Source organism: Copadichromis virginalis, linkage group LG22 (assembly GCF_057382275.1).
Source record: "Copadichromis virginalis isolate Kocher_CV1m ecotype Utaka linkage group LG22, C_Virginalis_male_GT1.1, whole genome shotgun sequence".
In the NCBI taxonomy this organism is placed as follows: Eukaryota; Metazoa; Chordata; class Actinopteri; order Cichliformes; family Cichlidae; genus Copadichromis; species Copadichromis virginalis.
The window spans coordinates 27,926,708-27,947,272 of NC_140638.1; the positions used below are offsets into that span (position 1 = coordinate 27,926,708).

Sequence of the window (20,565 nt, forward strand, 5' to 3'; positions counted from 1 at the left end):
ATGATCTCCCCACTCGCGACGCTGACCATGGTAAATACAAACTGTACATCCAATGGCAGCGGTAGACATTTCCTCCTAATCAGAGACAAAATCTCCCAATCAACTCCTCACTGCTGTGTACGCTCAGCTGCTTGCAAAGCGTCTGCTCAATTTAAACCCTTTAAATGACACGAGACGCCGTCTTCAGCGTTAGAAGCTGTACAGGAATGTCCAAGTGAAACGAAGGCTTAAGCTGAAATGGCACAACTTTGTTACAGCTGGTGCATTTGTTACAATGTTTGTCTTTGTGCAGCACTAATAGCTATGTGTTGACTGTCTGCTGCGTGGTTTGAAGGATCAGCAGTGACTTTATATGACTTTAGCACACAACAAGGTGAGCCTTGAGCTGCTAACTCTGTAGCTACAGACTGCGAGAAACCCAATAACATGTACAGGAGCCTAAATAAAACAAGATGTGGACCCAAGGATAAAGTCTGGATTTGCTGTAACTCTGTTTCACCCCTCTGAGTCTTTCACAGAAACATCAGCTAGGGTGCAGAGATACAGCAGTTTCTCCAAACTGTCTGATAAAAAGATCACCTCATTATCACTCTATTGCACATCATAGTGGGACATACCTCATAATGGCCAACAGCTATACTCTAACAATACAACTGATTGAGCTGTAATTTTATGTACTGATTTTCAGGCAGCTCGTTGCAAGACTGAGTGTTAGATGAGAGAGGAAGCGTCTCCTCCACCCACATTTTGTATTGACTTTATAGGGCTATAAAATGTGTTATGCTTCATCCCTAATTGTCCTTACTTTTTGGCACTGAGGACAATCTTTGGCAAAGCAGAGACTGATCTTCAGAGAATTCACAGACATTATCATATTGTCTATAAGCCATCAAGAGCGAACTGAACAAATACCAAATTAGCTTCAGACAGAAAAGAAAAATTCCAATTAATACTAGTATAATCAATTTAGCTGATTCTGTGGGAGAATAAACTGTTTTGGTGGTAATTATTAGATATTACAAAATCACAAGTTAGAATCATTAATGATATTTTCTATGCTTTTCTTGCTTTAGTTTGGGTTAGCAAGGTGCATATTTGGAGTAGCTCATTCACTCTATGTAAATGTAACTTCCTCATATGGAAAGTGGAAGTGTTTTATTTTTCAGTGCCAATTCTTAATGCTTGGTCAGGACCAGTGCTCTTCACTTTATATAAAATGGGCTCTGAACACCTCAGGAACACACTATTCGGTCTATAATTGATGAATCCTGCTTCAGGGCCCAAACTACTCTGCATTTAATAAGGCTGTTGTGTTTTTAACATGTTTTAATGATTTGTATCTTGTTCTATTTAATCTCAACAAGCCCCTAAAAACAGGCAGTGATCACTGTCGGCCTCTCTCGGTGTTTATTGTCACTGTTCATTTTAACGCTCAGTTTTTAAAATCTTACGATGTAACTACGGCCCAGCCCATGCAGCAGTATATTAATGACTAACCTCATATTGTGGATGGATTATCTCAGTTGTTTTCCCACCCTCACGTTAACATTTATTGAGTGGAAAAAAGTTAGCATTCATCCTCCACCTTCACTGTTTATATTAAGCTAACATAGCTGTGTCGCTAGCGATCACGTAGCACATCGTTATATATTGAAGAAAATATAATCTGATCAAACATTATTCAGCTTTAAATATTGTTCAGCTTTAAAGTTACTGTGCAACTGTGTAATAAAAATGTGCTCACGACTTTGGCCTTGAGAGCGATAAGAAGCGATCGCCTCATCCTGCAGGTGCAAGATATCTGCAAGCGAAGAGACTAGAACACCCAAGGCCGATTTCCTTTTATGGAGTTGTTTTTCTGCTAATGCAGCACTTTCCTCACAAACCCCCTCCTGTAAGTTTTAGAGAATATATACCCATCCTCACAGCAAATCTTAGGAATCTCCTGATGTGAGCTGTGTTGAGAGGTTGTCTCTGTCTCAATAAAAGTTCACTGATTCCCCATCTGCCGCAGGTGTCCGGTTGTCTTCATTCTCCGCCAGCCTGGTTAAGTCAATTCCTCCTTAACATCTAAAAGAACCTATTTAATGAAGGAAGACGGGTTCACTTTGTGTTTAATATTATTCTATTGCTGTTGTTGTTTTTTTTTGTATCCTTCAATTGGCGTCACGAACAGGATCCGCTCCAGGTCAACTGGAACGGATGGGAGGACTTCGGCCGTGGTCTGAGTGAACGGAGTTTGGACAAAAGCTGTGTGCACACAAAAACAAGGTAAGCAGACCTTTTATTTCTGCTATATTGAACATTATAAAAATACTTAGTGTCCAAACTCCTAGTAATTCATAACCAAAATTGTCTGGCTTACTTAAGGCTTGTTGAGAATCAGACAAGTGAATAAGAAATAAGTGAATAAGAGATAAGTGAATAAGAAATAAGTGAATAAGTGAATAAAGATAAGAGTGAACTGAGGTCTGACCACGGTTGCAGCCGACGGGTTGCTCTCCGGTGTCGGATACATACCTCAGTGCAGGTCTGGGACCTTGAAAGGGTTTATTAGTAACGCCTTTCTAAACAAATTAAAAGGTTAAAGGCCTTGAGAATATTTTTTAGTAATATTCTCTAAACTACAGAAGGGTTAGGAAGGCCCAGAGGACTTTATTAGAAAAGATCCTCTAAAACTTAAAAAGGAGAAGTACTGGTTGGAGTCCAAAGGAGGGGTCCCTTTGATCAATAGGAGAAAACGGATCTCTTCTTAAAACCCCGATGATTTTAGTGTTTTAAATGTTTTGATGTTCTGTTTGATATTGGACACACATAAATACACGCTGAATGCTTGCTGTGGAACACTGGGCAGGACAGTTTGGTTCTCCGTTGTTCACAGATTACACAATTAAAGGAACTAGGTTCCTCTTTTGGTTAAAATAATACACCACACATAGAATTTTTTTTTTTTTTTTTTTTTTTTTTTTTTTACACATTTATTACATACATAAGGAGGGTAATGAGTGACTGCAGGTAATGTATGAAGTGTGAATGAGACGTGTGAACAAGGTGACAACCAACTAGCACCCCTATCAGGAAGCTCTAGGCAAGGTTACCCGCCAGACTCCGGTTTGGTAGAAGCTTGGTAACACCTGAAGGGATATTTCAGTGCTGACTCACCTTTAAAGCAGCGCCCCAGCTGTTAGTGCCTAACAGAGGCAGAAACCCAGCTGGCCCAAATTCTCCTTTAAAATCAATAAAAGAACACTCCTCCATTGACAGTAAAATGGATGGAGAATTAGATCGAGAAACTAATGATGATGGTTGGGGTCCCGGTGTTATTCTTAGCACATTGGGAGAACAATTAACATGTGTTGAGACAGTCATCAACTCCACACACCAGCCTAAAGAAGCAAAAAAGCAGAAAGAGTCATTGAGGAAAACAGCTGAAAGGTTAATGAAAGAAAAGGGAAAGGACGAGGGGAGTAGTGGTAACTGGGGAATAATTTGGCAGAATAAGGCTATGCAGGCAAAAGAGAAAGAGGAAGAAGCCAACTCAGCAGCAGCAGGTGCAGGTGTGATGAGCGGGGTGAGACACAGAAAGGAAGCAGATAAGCACGCAGGCCGCAAAGCTAAATTTAATCACTGGGTGTGTTTATGGGAAACTGCAAAACCACACATGAAGAAAAATAGGTCTCAGCCACCTCCCTATTCTGCCTCAACTCCTCCCTCAGCAGGCATATATCCGGTACTTAATATCTCTGGTGGAATAATGACTATTGGAGAAGAACCGCCCGTAGCTCCAACTCCCATAGATACCAAGCATTTTTGCCCAGGAAGCTCCTCTCTGTCGGCGACATCCTCAGCTAGTAGTAGAGCCCCCTCTTCTATGTCCCATTGTTTTGGAACCGGATCTGAGGGCCTAACTGACCCCCCTGCGAGCGCACCATTTGCGGTTCGAATGAACAGACAGGAACCCACTGAACAACAATTAACTGATCAAGAAGCAGCATTACGCAGCTGCTTAAATGAACATAGGTCAGTGGTCCAGGTGAATAATCGTGTTGCGTCAGCCCCTCTTTCCCGGTCCAACCCCTTTGCCAGCACTCCTGTCGCTGTTAAAGGAGATTTGACCGCTACTGCAAAAACTGAGCCTGGCACTTCACCAAATGTCACAGTTACCATGTCTTTGGTGGGCCGTCAGGATCCGGAAACACAGATGAGTTTAGCCCACGTTTTTGCTGACACTGCTACCCCACCAGGCGGGGAAGAAACTGAGGATACTGATGATGAACTCAGTGACCTTAACAATACACCCCCCTCTACCCCTCCCAGTTTAGGATATCAGACTAGATCTAAGGGCCCTGTGCCTCAGCCTCCAGGCATATTTCCCCTGGTCCAGACTAAAGCGCAACGTAGACCAGTGTATCAACCTTATTCATTCGGAGATGTCCAGGCCCTAGTGGACAAACTCCCTGACATAACGGAGGGAGGGAATGCCTGGTTGGCTGGTTTGGATAAATACACAGCTGGACAGGACCTCGCACTGGGAGATTTTAGAGCTATTATAACTAGGTGCACATCCCGATCTCAGGCAGCGGACCTGGAACAAAATGCGGGTACTACCATGCATGAGAACGAGGTGCCACTAATGCAGGCCTTGAGGTTTATTGGACCGGCCCTGCGCAAACAATTCCCACCCAAAAATCAAGGCACCTTACAGAAATTTAAATGGGAGGGAAAGCAAAATCCCACCCATTATCTAAATCAGGCTGTTGAAGACTGGGTGAACCATACAGGTCATCACCCCAGTAGGACTTGTTCACAGAGCATGTGGTTTAGAAGGGCGGTGCTGAGGGGCATTCCGGAGTCAGTAAGCCAGAAAATGGAGGATAATCCTGATTTGCAGGACTGTGACTTTGCAATCTGGAAGAAACATTTGATTTTTAATCTTAACAAAGTGCAGATTAAGTCTGATGATAAAGCGGAGAGCGTCGAAGATTTACAGTTGCAACTGTTGAAGGTTCAGCTGCAGAAAGCTAAAAACGACCTGGGTGGAAAAGGTGACAAGCCTAAAAAGCAGCTTGTGGCCGCTGCGGCTCCCCCTCCTGGTCCAGTTGCCCCTGATTTGTATCCGAACCCATGGCCAACTGATCCACAGCCCCCCCAGTATGGTGCTTATCACTCCCCGGCCCCTTATGGGCAGAGAGGTTCCCCATTTGGAGGAAACAGAGGTGGTTTCAGGGGAAGGGGTCAGATGGGAGGTGGTAGGGGAGGCCAGATGTATGTTTGTTTCCGGTGTGGACAACCTGGACACTGGGCTAAAGCGTGCCCTTTGAACCCGGCTGCTGGAAGAGGCAGGGGAGCCCGTGGTGGGCCCTATCAGCATCCTGGCCACAGAGGTGGACCTCGTGGTGCTGTAGTTGGAGTGCCCCCGGCCCCACAGATGCCTGTGATGGGGTGGGAGTACTACGAGGGTGGTCCCCAGCTATAGGACACCCCACAGACTGCCCAGGACGGTGAAGGGACAACGGCGGACCCTATGCTGTCCATAACTGTAGATAGAAGAAGAAGCAGCTTTTTAGTGGACACTGGAGCTACGTACTCCACCATTAAGGATGTTGCTCGTGAAAGACTTACTGACAGAGTGATTACAGTGGTGGGCATATCTGGGGAACCTAAAACTCTGCCTTACACCGTGCCCCTCCCCACAACGGTTGGAGATCAGACCTTGTTACACAGCTATGTTTGTTCAAAACAGGCGCCTGTGAATTTACTGGGAAGAGACTTGTTGATTAAATTAGGAGCCACAATACTCTGCTCTTCACAAGGCCTAACTGTGACTCTCCCTACTGGGGTTGTACTTCCCTGCTCTGATGGGCCAGAGGGAGGTGGTCAGTTTCTGCTGCAACCCTCCTCCTGTTTGGCGGACTCTGCTGACATCTACTGGGCATTATTGGAAGTTGAAACACCTGCTGAACCAGGAGTTTGGACTGCTTTTCAGCAATGGCGGCCGTGGCTCTCACTCCTACATCCTTATGTCCCTCCCCCTGACCCACCTCATGTTACACTGTTTTATGACAGGCATGACACCACCTGGTACCAGCACATGTTCCAAAAGCAGTGTGAGGGGCGGGCTTGGTCTCTGAACATGTCGTGCATTTTTGCGGCACCGGAGGGAGTGGCAGCAGCGGTTACTTTTACAACAGATCAATTACAGTGGTACATGATGTCTGATGAGGCAGCTCCCCATGTGTCACTGGCCTTACATCCTGGACACCAGGCTAAGGAGCTGGGTGGAATGGTTAAACGTTCCCTTGCGGCCACTGACTGGACACCTACAAAACTCCCACAGGTTTTGTTTTCTCCATCTACCAAGACATACCAAATTTTAAATGATTGCTTTAATTCCTCAACACTGCAACATGGAGTGGTCAGCGGGTCACATGGAAGAGAACACACAGACCACTGTGATGCTGCGCCTTTGCTCGACTCTCTTCCAGATTGTTTGTGGTCCCTTGGACCCACAGATGTAGGTTTAGTTGATGTGGAGCCAGTCTCTTTTCAACTGTCATCTGCTACCCCTTTGTGGCAGCCTCAGTACCCACACAGACCGGAGGCTGAGGCTGGGATTGCAGAAACAATTTCTGGTTTGGTCACTGCCGGTGTCTTGGAGCCCTCCTGCTCTAAGTGGAACACGCCCATCCTACCCGTTGAGAAAAAAGGCACGGGGAAGTTCAGAATGGCACATGATTTGAGAAGGATTAATGCCTTACTTGGCACTCCTACTTTGCCTGTGCCTAATCCTTATGTTGCCTTGACCAACCTCCCACCATCTCATGCCTGGTTCACCTGCATTGACTTGGCTAATGCCTTTTTCTGCCTCCCACTTCGTGAGTCACTGCGTGACATTTTCTCATTTACATTTAGAGGCCGACAATGGCGTTACACTCGCTTACCACAGGGATTTGCCCTCTCCCCAGGACTGTTTAATCAGTGTTTGAAAGAACTTTTACAAACCAGCCCACTACCATCTGACTGTATGTTAATACAATATGTGGATGACCTTTTGCTGTCTGCCCCCACGGCTGACATCTGTTTGGAGGCCACCAGAGTGGTACTTCACCACCTGGCCAACACAGGTTTTAAAGTGAGCAAAAACAAACTACAGATTGCAAGAAAACAGGTTTCTTTTCTAGGCCGCATGGTCTCACAGTCCGGTATTTCCTTGTCCCCAGAACACAGGAACTCCATTTTGCACCATCCAAAACCTCTAACTGTAAAAGACATGTTGTCATTTTTGGGCCTGACTGGTTACAGCAGGACCTATGTCCCAGACTATGTTGGCCTTACTTCCCCTTTGCGCGTTTTGGTAAATGAACAAGGCATGAGAAACCTCTCTGCTCCCCTCTCATGGACTACAGAAACAGAACAGGCGTTTATAAAGTTAAAACAACAGCTTTCTGTCGCCTCTGACCTTGCTGTGCCAGATTATGCTTTGCCTTTTCATCTTGATGTTTCTGGAACTGGAACCCATATCAATGGTATCCTGTTCCAGAAAAAAGGGGGAGAGAGAAAAGTGTTGACATATGTAAGCGTAATGCTTGACAACACTGAAAAACGCCACCCACCGTGCACACAACACGTTTCTGGACTTGCAAAAATCATTCAGAAAACAGCACACATAGTGATGAACCACCCACTAAAAATTTTGACATCACACAGTGTGGTGGCCTACGTCTCCTCACAGGCCTTCACACTCACTTCACTCAGGCAGAGACGCCTCAGTACCATTTTGGAAGCACCACACATCACCTACTCACATGAAGGCATAAACATGGCTGATCACATGGGATCAGGGGAACCACATATGTGTGAAGAGGTTGTGCAGGTACAGGAGAAAATCAGGCCAGATTTGCAGGCAGAACCTCTAATGGATGCAGAAAAAGATTGGTTCACAGATGGATGTTGTTTCAGAACTGAAAGTGGAATGTTGAAGGCTGCATGGGCAATAGTGGAACAGACAGACATGAGATGGAAAACAGTGAAAGCAGAGCAGTTGACAGGACAACAGTCTGCACAGAGAGCTGAACTGAGAGCGGTGATTGAAGCCTTAAGGATGGGAAAGGGACAGAAAGTGAATATATACAGTGATTCAGCTTATGCTGTGGGAGCAGTGCATGTGGAGCTCAAGCAGTGGCTAAGAGCTGGTTTTTTGACAGCCAGCGGAAAGCCTATTAAACATGAGATAGAAATGAGGGAATTAGCGGAAGCACTGTTGTTACCTGTTAAGGTGGCAGTGGTAAAATGCAAAGGACACAGTGCCGGATTGGACTTAGTGGCATTAGGTAACAAACAGGCCGACTTAGTAGCTAAGCAGACAGCTGGTTACTTACCCTCCCTGATTATGGTAATGGACCCAGAAGCCACACCCCCTCCAGAAAGACCACCCATACAACTAGGCCTAGCCACAATCAGAGAGTTACAGGACAAAGCCAGCCCCCAGGAAAAATCATTATGGGTAACAAGAGGGGCCACAAACACAGATGTTTGGCGTGGCCCAGATGGAAGGCCCATTCTACCGCCAGGGGTCAGACAGACAGCAATGGAAGAGGCACATGGAGTGGGGCATGTGGGACCTGCACAAATGATGAGGAACTTAGCCGCCTGGTGGCACCCTTATCTAAAAGACATGACAAAATACATGGTTAAAACCTGTAAGGAGTGCAACCAATTTGGAATCAAGCCCGCCTTCAAGCCAATAGCAGGGTACTTCCCCATCCCACTTTGCCCAGGGAAAGAAATAATCATTGATTACACAGACATGGTGGACAGAGTAGGTAGTTACAGGTACCTGCTGGTGGCTGTGGATGCATTTTCAGGTTGGCCAGAAGCCTGGCCGACAGCAAGTGAAAACAGTGGAACTGTGGTGAAGTGTCTGATTAATCATTATATACCACAGCATGGGTTTCCCGAGGTCATAAGGTCGGACAATGGTTCACATTTCAGGAACCACGATCTGCAGAGGGTTGAAGCCGCATTAGGTTTGAAACATAAGTTTGGCTCAGTTTACCACCCCCAATCCCAGGGGAAAGTGGAAAGGATGAATCAAACTCTAAAAACTAAATTGGCTAAAATCTGTGCACAGACCAAATTAGATTGGGTTAAGGCATTGCCTCTTGCATTAATGTCCATAAGATGCTCAGTAAATCAAACCTCTGGTTACACTCCATTTGAGTTGGAGCATGGCAGGCCTTTTCCTGGCCCCTCCTCTCGCCTGTTAATGTCGGATGAAGCTGATTCAGACCTCGATCCGAGGACATATTATAACATGCTCCGCAGTTTTGTTGCCCAGTATTCCTCACAGGTCGCTGAAAGAAACCAGCAAGAGCTGAAAGAGGCGGCTACACCTGGAATGGACTACGTCCTCCTGAAAGTCACAAAGAGAAAGTGGGCTGAGCCTCGCTGGACAGGCCCTTACCGCATAACAGAGCGGACCTCCCACGCTGTCAGGCTCGAAGGGAAAGGTGACACCTGGTTTCATTACACACAGTGCGCTGCTGCCACCGAACCAGGAAGAACCTTGAGAGAGGTGCAGAAGGACCTGTCAGAAGGAGCTGCAACAGCATCACCAACCACTTGAGGGAGCCAAAACTCAACCTACAAGCCGGCTGGTTACAAAAGGGGGTGTTCTTCATACTGAACTAAACATTTTTATTTTTCTATTTTTAACATCTTTTATGACTTTGCTTTTATATTGGCTTGAGTTTTTAAGATTTACATTTTACATTGCAATAGTTTTAACCGCTGAAAGCTCATTTAAAGTTGTGTCACTGATACTTTTTGTTGCTCTTTAACTCCTAGAACACGCCCTTGGCGAGGTGGGGGGAACTGGACCACCTTTCTGTGCCCCATCATCCTCTATTAGAAGACATCCAAGCTAAGTAAACATGTCTTGGCCCTTTCCCCCTGAAATGACAGGCAGGCAAAGATGTTGCGTCTTTGTTTGCTTCCTGGCCCTGGGTCTCATTCCCATTGGCATAATCCTGATCTGTGAAGGGCCCCCGACACTTCTGACACCTTCAAGTTCAAAAGCTTCGCCCCCTTCTGACAGTCCCAATCTGACAAATGTAGCCCCTAGGGTCTTGCCCACCACTTCCTCTCCAGTTTTGCCCACGCCCGATCCATTTAGAAAGAAACGAGACACGGTTACCTCCTGTACCCCAAGTACGACTAGAATGATTACTCTCTGTGTCCCCAACAATAAAAGTTGGGTAGTCGAAATAGATTTCGCTAGCTTCCCAGTCACTCCCGTCACCAAAGACCAAGGGGGGGATCTTTTTAACCTTGCAGTACATCTCTCCTCCTCAGTGTGGTATATAACCCTGGGAGGTTGGCATCAGTGGAAGTGGTCCAGTTTAGTGTCAGAAACGGACCTCGATTGGTCCAAGCACTCTAGGGGTCAGGCTTTGCACTGGAGAAACCAAAATATGCTCAGAATAGCAAAAAAACCGGATCTTTCAGGCTTAATTTTTACCCTAAAGGATCTGGCCTTGACCTCCTGTCAACAATTTATACTTGCCCCTTGGACTGATCGCACCGCCCTGTATTGGCAAATGGAAATATGCCCTAGCGTTGGTGCAGCTCCAAGCTCTGTAGTTAAAGATGATAACCCCACCTTTAATGGCCCTCCGGTGACATATACAAACGGGGGGAGAAACGGCCGAATACGCATTGTAGACACAAATAAAATGTCTAAAGATGACCTCTTCCAAATTCTAACCGGTATTTCTGGAGCAACAAACAACTGGTTACTACTAGCTGAACAAGCTGCTGACAAGACGGCTTCCGACTGCATAGTGTGTATGGGAGCCCGCCCCACTTTAAGAGTGGTACCGGCGCCAGTCAATAGTGCATGCCTCCTGCATCTTATGAACAATACAAAACGAGGTCATTGCTCATATCTGGAAAACCACTTTCCTAAAACTCAACGCTCGGTCTCTAATAAACCACCTTTCTTTTCTTCAGATGTAGCTGTGAACAATTTCACTTGTATTAACCTGACTGGCAATGCAGTAAAACTAGGTAGCTTGAACTCTTCTTGGTGCACTGAGATGACGGTTATGAAACCAAACTTCCGACCTACGGCTAGGGCTGATTTGTGGTGGTGGTGTGGCAATAACAAGTTATATGATGGTTTCCCTCGGGATGCGTCAGGTCTTTGCGCTCTCATAACTCTTATTTTACCTGTTTTAGTCACTCCAGTAGATCTCTCTATAAAAGTACACGAAGTTGGCCTCCCATCCTCCTCTGAACGCCGCTCTAAACGTTCTCTAATCCCAGGTTCAGCTCATAATCCAACCTATATTGATGCTGTAGGTATACCCCGTGGGGTCCCCGATGAATATAAACTGCGAGACCAGGTTAAAGCAGGATGGGCCTCGATACTTTGGATGGTTGAAATAAATGCGAATGTAGACAGAATTAACTACATTCACTTTAATGTGCAACTGTTGGCTAATTACACTCGAGATGGTTTTGAAGCTGTGCATGCACAGTTATCTGCCACTTCCCTAATGGCTTTCCAAAACAGGGTCGCAACGGATTTTCTCCTCGCAGAAAGAGGCGGAGTCTGCAGCCTTTTTGGTCAGGAGTGCTGTACCTATATCCCCAATAACACAGCTCCTGATGGTTCCCTCACTAAAGCTATTACTGGTCTCACAGCTCTTACTGTTAAAATGAAGGAACACTCGGGCGTTGATACTGCCATGTGGGACTCTTGGCTTAACATGTTTGGCAAATATAAGGCCCTTGTAGCTTCCATCCTAGTTTCCATCTCAGTTTTTGTTGCTGTCCTAGTCACCTGCGGTTGCTGTTGTATTCCATGCATTCGATCCCTCTTCCAGAGACTGATTGTTACAGCTCTCACTCCTGAGGATAAGGATCTCGCCCGGCAGATGCCTTTATTGGCTAGTCAACTTCCCACCTCCTCGCCAACGGATGATGAAAACTCTGATCGTGAGGGTGACGAACATTATCGTCTTTCTCTTGTTTAAATGCTTCTAGAATGGTTGTTTCTCTGTGGTGTTTTGTATTAGGCTTGTTATTAATTGTTTCCCTCACCCACTTCCTCTTGAAGGATATATCTGGTTGAACTGTGTCTGGTCGGGTTGTGAGGGTTAAGCGATGTTCTCAGGGTCTCCGGACTTAAGCCTGAGCGAATGTGTACTCCCACCACTGGATATAAATTGTTTTTTTCCACACCCCTTCCTCACGTTTTACCATATTCACTTTTGAATGTCCTTAGCAGTTACCGTTCTGGGTTTATTTTACGGTTGATTTATTCTTTCACATTTTCACGTTTATATCTCTCATTATTATAGTATACTCTGTACTCTCCACGTTTTTATCATTACTTATGCTTTTTGGTTGCTGGGTTACAAGAACTGTTAATTTTGTGTCACTACCCTGGTTGCACTGACTCGTTGTATCCTTGGGTGCAGGACAGCTGTTACTGCTTTCGTCGGGAACCGAGACTGCTTGCAGCCGACCCCTGGGCAGGGTGGTGCCTGGACTCTTTTCTCCTCATCTGCAATGACAGATAAAGACAAATGCTAAGACCCGAGGAGTTTTTCGAGCCAGGCTTCGACACGTCTCTGTGTTCCTTTGAATGTTACTTATTTTTGTGTGTTGACCCATTTAAGATGGGTCAAAAGGGGGATTTGAAGAAAATATAATCTGATCAAACATTATTCAGCTTTAAATATTGTTCAGCTTTAAAGTTACTGTGCAACTGTGTAATAAAAATGTGCTCACGACTTTGGCCTTGAGAGCGATAAGAAGCGATCGCCTCATCCTGCAGGTGCAAGATATCTGCAAGCGAAGAGACTAGAACACCCAAGGCCGATTTCCTTTTATGGAGTTGTTTTTCTGCTAATGCAGCACTTTCCTCACAAACCCCCTCCTGTAAGTTTTAGAGAATATATACCCATCCTCACAGCAAATCTTAGGAATCTCCTGATGTGAGCTGTGTTGAGAGGTTGTCTCTGTCTCAATAAAAGTTCACTGATTCCCCATCTGCCGCAGGTGTCCGGTTGTCTTCATTCTCCGCCAGCCTGGTTAAGTCAATTCCTCCTTAACATCTAAAAGAACCTATTTAATGAAGGAAGACGGGTTCACTTTGTGTTTAATATTATTCTATTGCTGTTGTTGTTTTTTTTTGTATCCTTCAATATCAGCTAGCCAAACTAAAGTAACCCTACAAACGCCACTGCTGTTTACTTTCCTGTCTTCATTTATGTCGGAAGTGATAGCAGAGCTGTACGTCTTAATTTGTTTTAGAAATTTCTCAGTCAGGACGGGCTATATTATATTTAGATGGAAATTAGTGACCTAACTCCTTGCTAACTTCTAACTCCGTTAAGTTTAATAAATTCCGTTTTCATGGATGTCTGGATGCTAAACTTAATTGTTACATCTGGTAGAGCAGCCACAATGATTATTTTATTACAGATGAAAGAATTTAAACAGTTTTTAACTCTCAGTGATGCCGCAGTGATCGTTTGGCTTATGGACCTGCAGCGGAGTTTGGGCCCAGACACGGCTAATGACGTCACACTTAAAACACCTTAAACTACCTTAAACTTATCACTTCAATGCATCCTGTCAGACACAACTTCTCAGCTGTCACTGCTAAACGTCTGTTAGATTACTTTTTAAAATTTTAATTGCCTTGGGCAGCAGATATGTGATTTTTGGAACACACTGTGAAGTCTCTAGTAGGATTACACAACTGAGGATTACACACTTTGCTAAATAAAGGGCACACTACCTCCTATACCGGCAACTATATTTCGGCAATAGTATTTCAGCGATACATAGTTGTTTTTTTTCTACATTATGTTCCTTCAAAGATGTGCTAAAGGTTATCAGAGAAGGCTGTGACTTCATTACCAAATACATTTATTTGGAAAAATGAGTAATCCTCATGCAATCTTGTACTTACTTTGTGGCACCAAACAAAAGAAGACATCTGGAAAAGCAGTTCAAAAGGACCTACCCTCAACTACAGAATCTGTCTCCTGGAACATATTACCTTAGGTTTCATTAGACAGTTTTTGTATCAAGTAGTGTAGATGCTTCAGAGGCTCTTCTCCTTGCTCTTAGAATACACAATGGACAGTTCAGAGTATTGATTCAGAATCAGTTGCCGCTATTGTTGCATTTCCTTGTGTACAGTTTCATTTCCAACTAAAGGACCACAAGGTTTGCCTGATAGATGCAAATTATTCAAATGAATGCAGAATTACCTTTGTTCTCCACTACGACAACCAGCACTCAGTAACCATACATATTCAGCCTTATTTTTGAAACAATATAAATTAATTCAGAAATCATCTTAAAATATTACCAAGAGGTAAAGAACATGGACTTGCAGTCTTACCATTGTCTGCCACTTTGGTCACAGCCATGATCATGACAGGCACACCAATTGCCGAGGACAGGACCCAGATGAGTATGTTGATCAACTTGGCCTTGACAGGCGTCCGAAACTCCAGCGCCCTGACTGGGTGGCACACGGCGATGTAGCGATCTACACTCATCATTGTGAGGGTGAAGATACTTGTGAACATGTTGTAGTAGTCGATGGCAATAATGAGCTTGCAGAGGACATCCCCAAATGGCCAGGTGTTCATGAGGTATTTGGCGCTCTGGAAGGGCAGCGTGCTGGTGGCCAAGGCATCGGCAAGAGCTAGATTGAAGATGTAGATATTTGTGGCAGTGTTCATCTTGGTGTATCTGGTTGTGGTCACAAAGTAGACAGAAGGTGTAGTAAAAGTTAAAAAGAAACTGATATTTTTTAACGATTTTTTTCCCCAGTCAAAAACAGGTTATTTCAGATCATCTCACAGTTGCCTCCCTGGTCCAGTCTACTTGCAGCTGCTGTTGAACTGAAAATCATATAGTTATTTGGGTATAATTTATTAGCTTGTTGGAGAGAGAAATAGTGTATGTAGAGAATAGATGACATAAAGGCCCATGAATTGAGATTTGAATAGAAAAAAATTGTCATTTGTGTTACTGGTGCATTTTTGTCCTTTCTTAATAATAATAATAATAATAATAATAATAATAATGTATACTTTATTCATCCTCGTGGGGAAATTACTTTCTCTGCATTTGACCCATTCACTCAGTGAAGCAGTGGGCAGCCACTAAGCAGGCGCCCAGGGAGCAGTGTGTAGGGACGGTACCTTGCTCAGGGGTACCTCAGGGTAGCCGTTCAGTGGATTTGAACATCCAAACTTCCGATCATTCTACCAACTGAGCTTCATCAGGGAAAACGGATATTTCAATTATTCTGTTACCTACTTTAGATCCATTTTACCTCTAGTCATTTTCATAAAGTTATTATAGAAATAATTAGATATAATTCCATGTTGGAATTGATTACAAACAAAGGCTTAGTTTAATTTATGACTGCACTGCCTTGCTAATTTCCAGATTACCAAATCCCAAAAATAAACTACAAGTTAATTGCTTTTCTCCTCAGATCCAAAGTTAAAATACAGTGGGGCAAAAAAGTATTTAGTCAGCCACCGATTGTGCAAGTTCCCCCACCTAAAATGATGACAGAGGTCAGTAATTTGCACCAGAGGTACACTTCAACTGTGAGAGACAGAATATGAAAGAAAAATCCATGAATTCACATGGTAGGATTTGTAAAGAATTTATTCGTAAATTAGGGTGGAAAATAAGTATTTGGTCACCTCAAACAAGGAAAATCTCTGGCCCTCACAGACCTGTAACGTCTCCTGTAAGAAGCTTTTCTGTCCCCCACTCGTTACCTGTATGAATGGCACCTGTTTGAACTCATCATCTGTATAAAAGACACCTGTCCACAGCCTCAAACAGTCAGACTCCAAACTCCGCCATGGCCAAGACCAAAGAGCTTTTGAAGGACACCAGGAAAAGTATTGTAGACCTGCACCAGACTGGGAAGAGTGAATCTACAATAGGCAAGCAGCTTGGTGTGAAAAAATCAACTGTGGGAGCAATCATCAGAAAATGGAAGACATACAAGACCACTGATAATCTCCCTCGATCTGGGGCTCCACGCAAGATCTCATCCCGTGGGGTCAAAATGATCATGAGAACGGTGAGCAAAGATCCCAGAACCACACGGGGGGACCTGGTGAATGACCTGCAGAGAGCTGGGACCAAAGTAACAAAGGTCACCATCAGTAACACACTACAACGGCAGGGAATCACATCCCGCAGTGCCAGACGTGTTCCGCTGCTGAAGCCAGTGCATGTCCAGGCCCGTCTGAAGTTTGCCAGAGAGCACATGGATGATACAGCAGAGGATTGGGAGAATGTCATGTGGTCAGATGAAACCAAAGTAGAACTTTTTGGTATAAACTCAACTCGTCGTGTTTGGAGGAAGAAGAATACTGAGTTGCATCCCAAGAACACCATACCTACTGTGAAGCATGGGGGTGGAAACATCATGCTATGGGGCTGTTTTTCTGCCAAGGGGACAGGACGACTGATCCGTGTTAAGGACAGAATGAATGGGGCCATGTATCGTGAGATTTTGAGCCAAAACCTCCTTCCATCAGTGAGAACTTTGAAGATGAAACGAGGCTGGGTCTTCCAACATGACAATGATCCAAAACACACCGCCCGGGCAACAAAGGAGTGGCTCCGTAAGAAGCATTTGAAAGTCCTGGAGTGGCCTAGCCAGTCTCCAGACCTCAACCCCATAGAAAATCTGTGGCGGGAGTTGAAAGTCCGTGTTACTCGGCGACAGCCCCAAAACATCACTGCTCTCGAGAAGATCTGCATGGAGGAATGGGCCAAAATACCAGCTACTGTGTGTGCAAACCTGGTAAAGACCTATAGTAAACGTTTGACCTCTGTTATTGCCAACAAAGGTTATGTTACAAAGTATTGAGTTGTATTTTTGTTATTGACCAAATACTTATTTTCCACCCTGATTTACGAATAAATTCTTTACAAATCCTACCATGTGGATTCATGGATTTTTCTTTCACATTCTGTCTCTCACAGTTGAAGTGTACCTCTGGTGCAAATTACTGACCTCTGTCATCATTTTAGGTGGGGGAACTTGCACAATCGGTGGCTGACTAAATACTTTTTTGCCCCACTGTAAGAACTGAAACCAAGGATTCAAAGCCAACACTAGAACAGCAACTCATTCAAACTCCATAAACCCAAAACAGTCACTGCAACTCAAACACAACAAGTAACAAGTGTCTGGAATATTAATGACATTTAATTAGGGGTCAAAACCTCATCATTAACAATAATTAAAGGCTAGGAGCGTAATTAATAATAATAATAATTAATAAGTTATTATTTCAGATCTCATAGAAACTCAAAGGTTTTGGGATTAAAATTAGGGGTGGGTTTTTATAATCGATTTATCGATTAAAATCGATTCTAGCTTGGATAACGTAAAATCGATTCATTAAAATCCTGAATCGATTTTTTAATATTAATTTATTTTGCCCGAAATGCCAGAATCTCAGGTGAAAGATCACAAAATTTCAACAACCACCAAACAGCTAAGACAGTAAATGAGAGCAGGTGCACGGCTTCTGCACAAAGACGTAAACACACAGCGCCGACGGATCAGGATCAGTTAGATGTCGCTTTTCTCAGCTGACGGTCGGGGCTGAAAGCCGACAGCTCGCTGATTCTGATCTGCGGGTCCGCGCTGTGTGTTTACGCCCTTTTTGCGCTGATCATATGGCTGTTAGTTTTATCTCTCTCCAAACAATATTGACCGAACCAGCAGCAAAAGAAGATCCAAACCACGCTTCACATAAACATCGTCATGAATTCCCTCTGACTTTTGCTGACTTTTCAGGATAAAAATCACACTTCATGCACAGCTCTCTCTCTCTCTCTCTCTCTCTCTCTCTCTTTTCTGCATTATTCGCTTGCTTGTTACACACAAGTCTACCGTTGTTTACAGCGCTGTCGGCCGACGTTTTTTTTTCCCTTTTACTTACTTCCGAAAAGTAAACCTAATTTCTGCCGTTCAATATTGAACAAATTTAAACTTTTTAAAATTAAGCAAAATGCAAAACGCTTAGCCGTGTCTCTAATAAAACCGCTGTAACTTCAGAGGTGATGTTCATATGTTGATTAATGGTTTTCTTTCGTTTTTGATGTACTGCAGAATATTTTTATAAAATCCCAGAACAGGAAAATCACCTTCATGTTTTTCTGTGTTTTATCTTCAGCTACTTTGACACAAAGGCATCTGCTGTGATGCTCACACCTTTGATAAAGTCTTGCGTGTGTCAGCTTCCTTTTAATAGATACAAAAATATGTAAATGTACTGATCTGAATTATAATATTTCTGACTGTCAAAATTTCCCAGAATCGAATCGAATCAAATCGAATTAAATCGAATCGTGGATCGAATCGATTCGGGACCTTGTGAATCGGAATTGAATCGATTCTAGAAATCAGTGACGATACCCAGCCCTAATTAAAATCCAGGACGGTGACAGTTTTATTACCCCAAATTCACACTGGCGTGCTCATAGTACAAAAGAGATTCAAGTCACATGCTTCATTTGTAGCTCATTTCCAGCATATTTTCTTTGTAGTCTATAATTTTAACAAGAAAAAAATGTTGCTTTTCCCCCCCCCATTTCTATCTTTACCTTTTTAACATTGGAGATATTGACATTTCATTATAGCAGAAAAAGATAACAATATTATTGTAAAGCCTAAACCATGCTCAAGCAGAACATCAGCTAATGGAAGCCAACCTCATTTGTACCTGTCCATGATTCTATAGTGGAATCACTGTGGCTTTTTATTTGTGTTGATATGTAAAAAATGTAAAAATAAATGTATGAGAGGCTAAGCCATAAAAGGTTAACTAGAGACAATGCATTTCAGGACATGTTAAAGTCGTTTAAGTACTTTCTGCAGGGAGTAATTATTGTATTACTTTTTCAAAAGCTTATAGGTAATATGTAACAGATTACTTAATACAGATTACTTAATACACTGTTATTTCTGCATGAGGGGAACCCTCATGCAGAAATAATTGTGTAGGAAATGCAGATCAATAGTGCAACATATACTGTGGATACATTTAATGTGGGTTTCACTATTTGCACTATTTACAAGCTCCTACAGCTTGTAAATAGACTGCAAACTGCTGTTGTGACCCATTGTAGAGCCAAAGCAGTAGATAGGTCATCATACTCTTAAATGTTTTAGTGAGTCTTTTTTCAAGCCACAACATGTAGTGAGAGCTCAATAAATTAGAGGGGTTTGTATCCAATAACTCAATCACAGTCGTTTATATTTTAAAATCTAATTCTATTGAATCAATAGATCTTTTTTCTGTGTCCTTTTAGATACACAACAACCATGACTGAATCACTTTGATACAAAAAAAAATCTACTTTAATGCCGGCATTTCATTTTTTTTTTCATTAACTGGATCTAGATTATTATGAGATAAATCATAATTAGGCCATGTCATTTTTTTAAGTTGTAGAACAGTTGCAGCGTGTCATATTAGGTCAGGCCTTAAGAGTTAAATCATCTTTGGGAGTTTTTCCACTACAAGTATATTAATGAAAGAACTCTGTAGTCTGATAGAAAAGATTTCTTAAAGTAATAAATTAGTCTAAAGCGAATGTCGGCTTAATCAGGAATTTATAATTACAAATGCTGTCAAAACGTCTCAACAGCTGCTCTATCATTCACTCTCAGCATCAGCTTTAGTCTCTAAATGACATCAATGTTTCATTTCAATCTGTTTCTTTTTTTCAGCTGAAGGTAAAACTGACACAGACCATTAACAAATTAGTAATTATTTATAAGAGCAACGGGCTTTATCATAATTCATAAAAGGAAAACTACTGGTGTAATTAATTAGAGGCTGCATTTAATTCTTGTGTTCCATGTCAAAGAAGCTGCTAGTTTTTTTGTTCCATGCAAGTGGCTATCTTATCTTTTACACCTCTTACTAATTATGGAGGGAAAATTGCCATCAAATATGAAATGTTAATCATTCAGGAGGCTATGCAGAGACTGAATAACTAGCAGTAGCACACAGAAGATTTTGCAGAAATTACCTACAGTAATTCAGTGCAGCAACACAGAAAAGTCAAACTTATGATAGAGTTAGTTTTGAATTTCAAAAGGACAATGGTGGAATGGAAAGGCCAGAAATATAATGCATCCAAATGACTTTGCACACATCAGAGACATATTGAACACTGTGGGAGTGCCTGAAAAAACAGTTAGCTGTGAGGTACCACCAGTTAGAGCTACAGCATTCTTCTTCCCTGAATGTCTAATCATTCTGCAAACTTTCTAAAATGATATAACTGCACCTTGTCATCTATTTTTTTTTCCTGCTGCACCAATTTAATTCTCCTTCCTCATTCCTGCCTTTATCATCCCTCTTTCTCTTTCTTTTTCTTTTTCTTTGGCCATGAAGAGTCAACCAAACACTTATCCGTAGACTTTGCCAATTGCTCTCAGAAGAACTGAAGAAGCTTCTCGGATGAGAAGTG

At 43.1% G+C, this 20,565-nt stretch overlaps 3 protein-coding genes across 4 annotated transcripts in view; 2 read left to right on the forward strand and 1 right to left on the reverse strand.

Annotated features, from left to right (window-relative positions):
- oprd1a (opioid receptor, delta 1a) overlaps window positions 1–20,565 on the reverse strand; it is a 45,405-nt gene that overhangs the window by 7,511 nt on the left and 17,329 nt on the right. Inside the window, exon 2 of the mRNA XM_085446385.1 lies at window positions 14,426–14,781. Within this exon, the coding sequence (XP_085302511.1) occupies window positions 14,426–14,781 (356 nt within the window). The remainder of the gene's footprint in view (window positions 1–14,425; window positions 14,782–20,565) is intronic.
- On the forward strand, window positions 1,661–13,150 carry LOC146683576 (uncharacterized). 2 transcript variants are annotated; one of them, XM_085446384.1, is made up of 3 exons: window positions 1,909–2,046; window positions 2,177–2,271; window positions 9,338–12,418. In XM_085446384.1, exon 3 carries the CDS (start codon window positions 9,933–9,935, stop codon window positions 12,036–12,038), a length of 2,106 nt encoding a protein of 701 aa, XP_085302510.1. In that variant the 5' UTR covers window positions 1,909–2,046; window positions 2,177–2,271; window positions 9,338–9,932; the 3' UTR covers window positions 12,039–12,418. The 2 variants fall into 2 exon arrangements, 1 of the variants encoding a protein (XP_085302510.1); XR_014917579.1 differs by lacking the exon at window positions 9,338–12,418 and adding an exon at window positions 12,486–13,150 and having other exon boundaries at window positions 1,661–2,271.
- LOC146683577 (uncharacterized) lies at window positions 2,963–5,727 on the forward strand. The gene has a single exon (XM_085446383.1). The coding sequence runs from the start codon at window positions 3,269–3,271 to the stop codon at window positions 5,474–5,476; it is 2,208 nt and encodes a 735-aa protein (XP_085302509.1). The 5' UTR covers window positions 2,963–3,268; the 3' UTR covers window positions 5,477–5,727.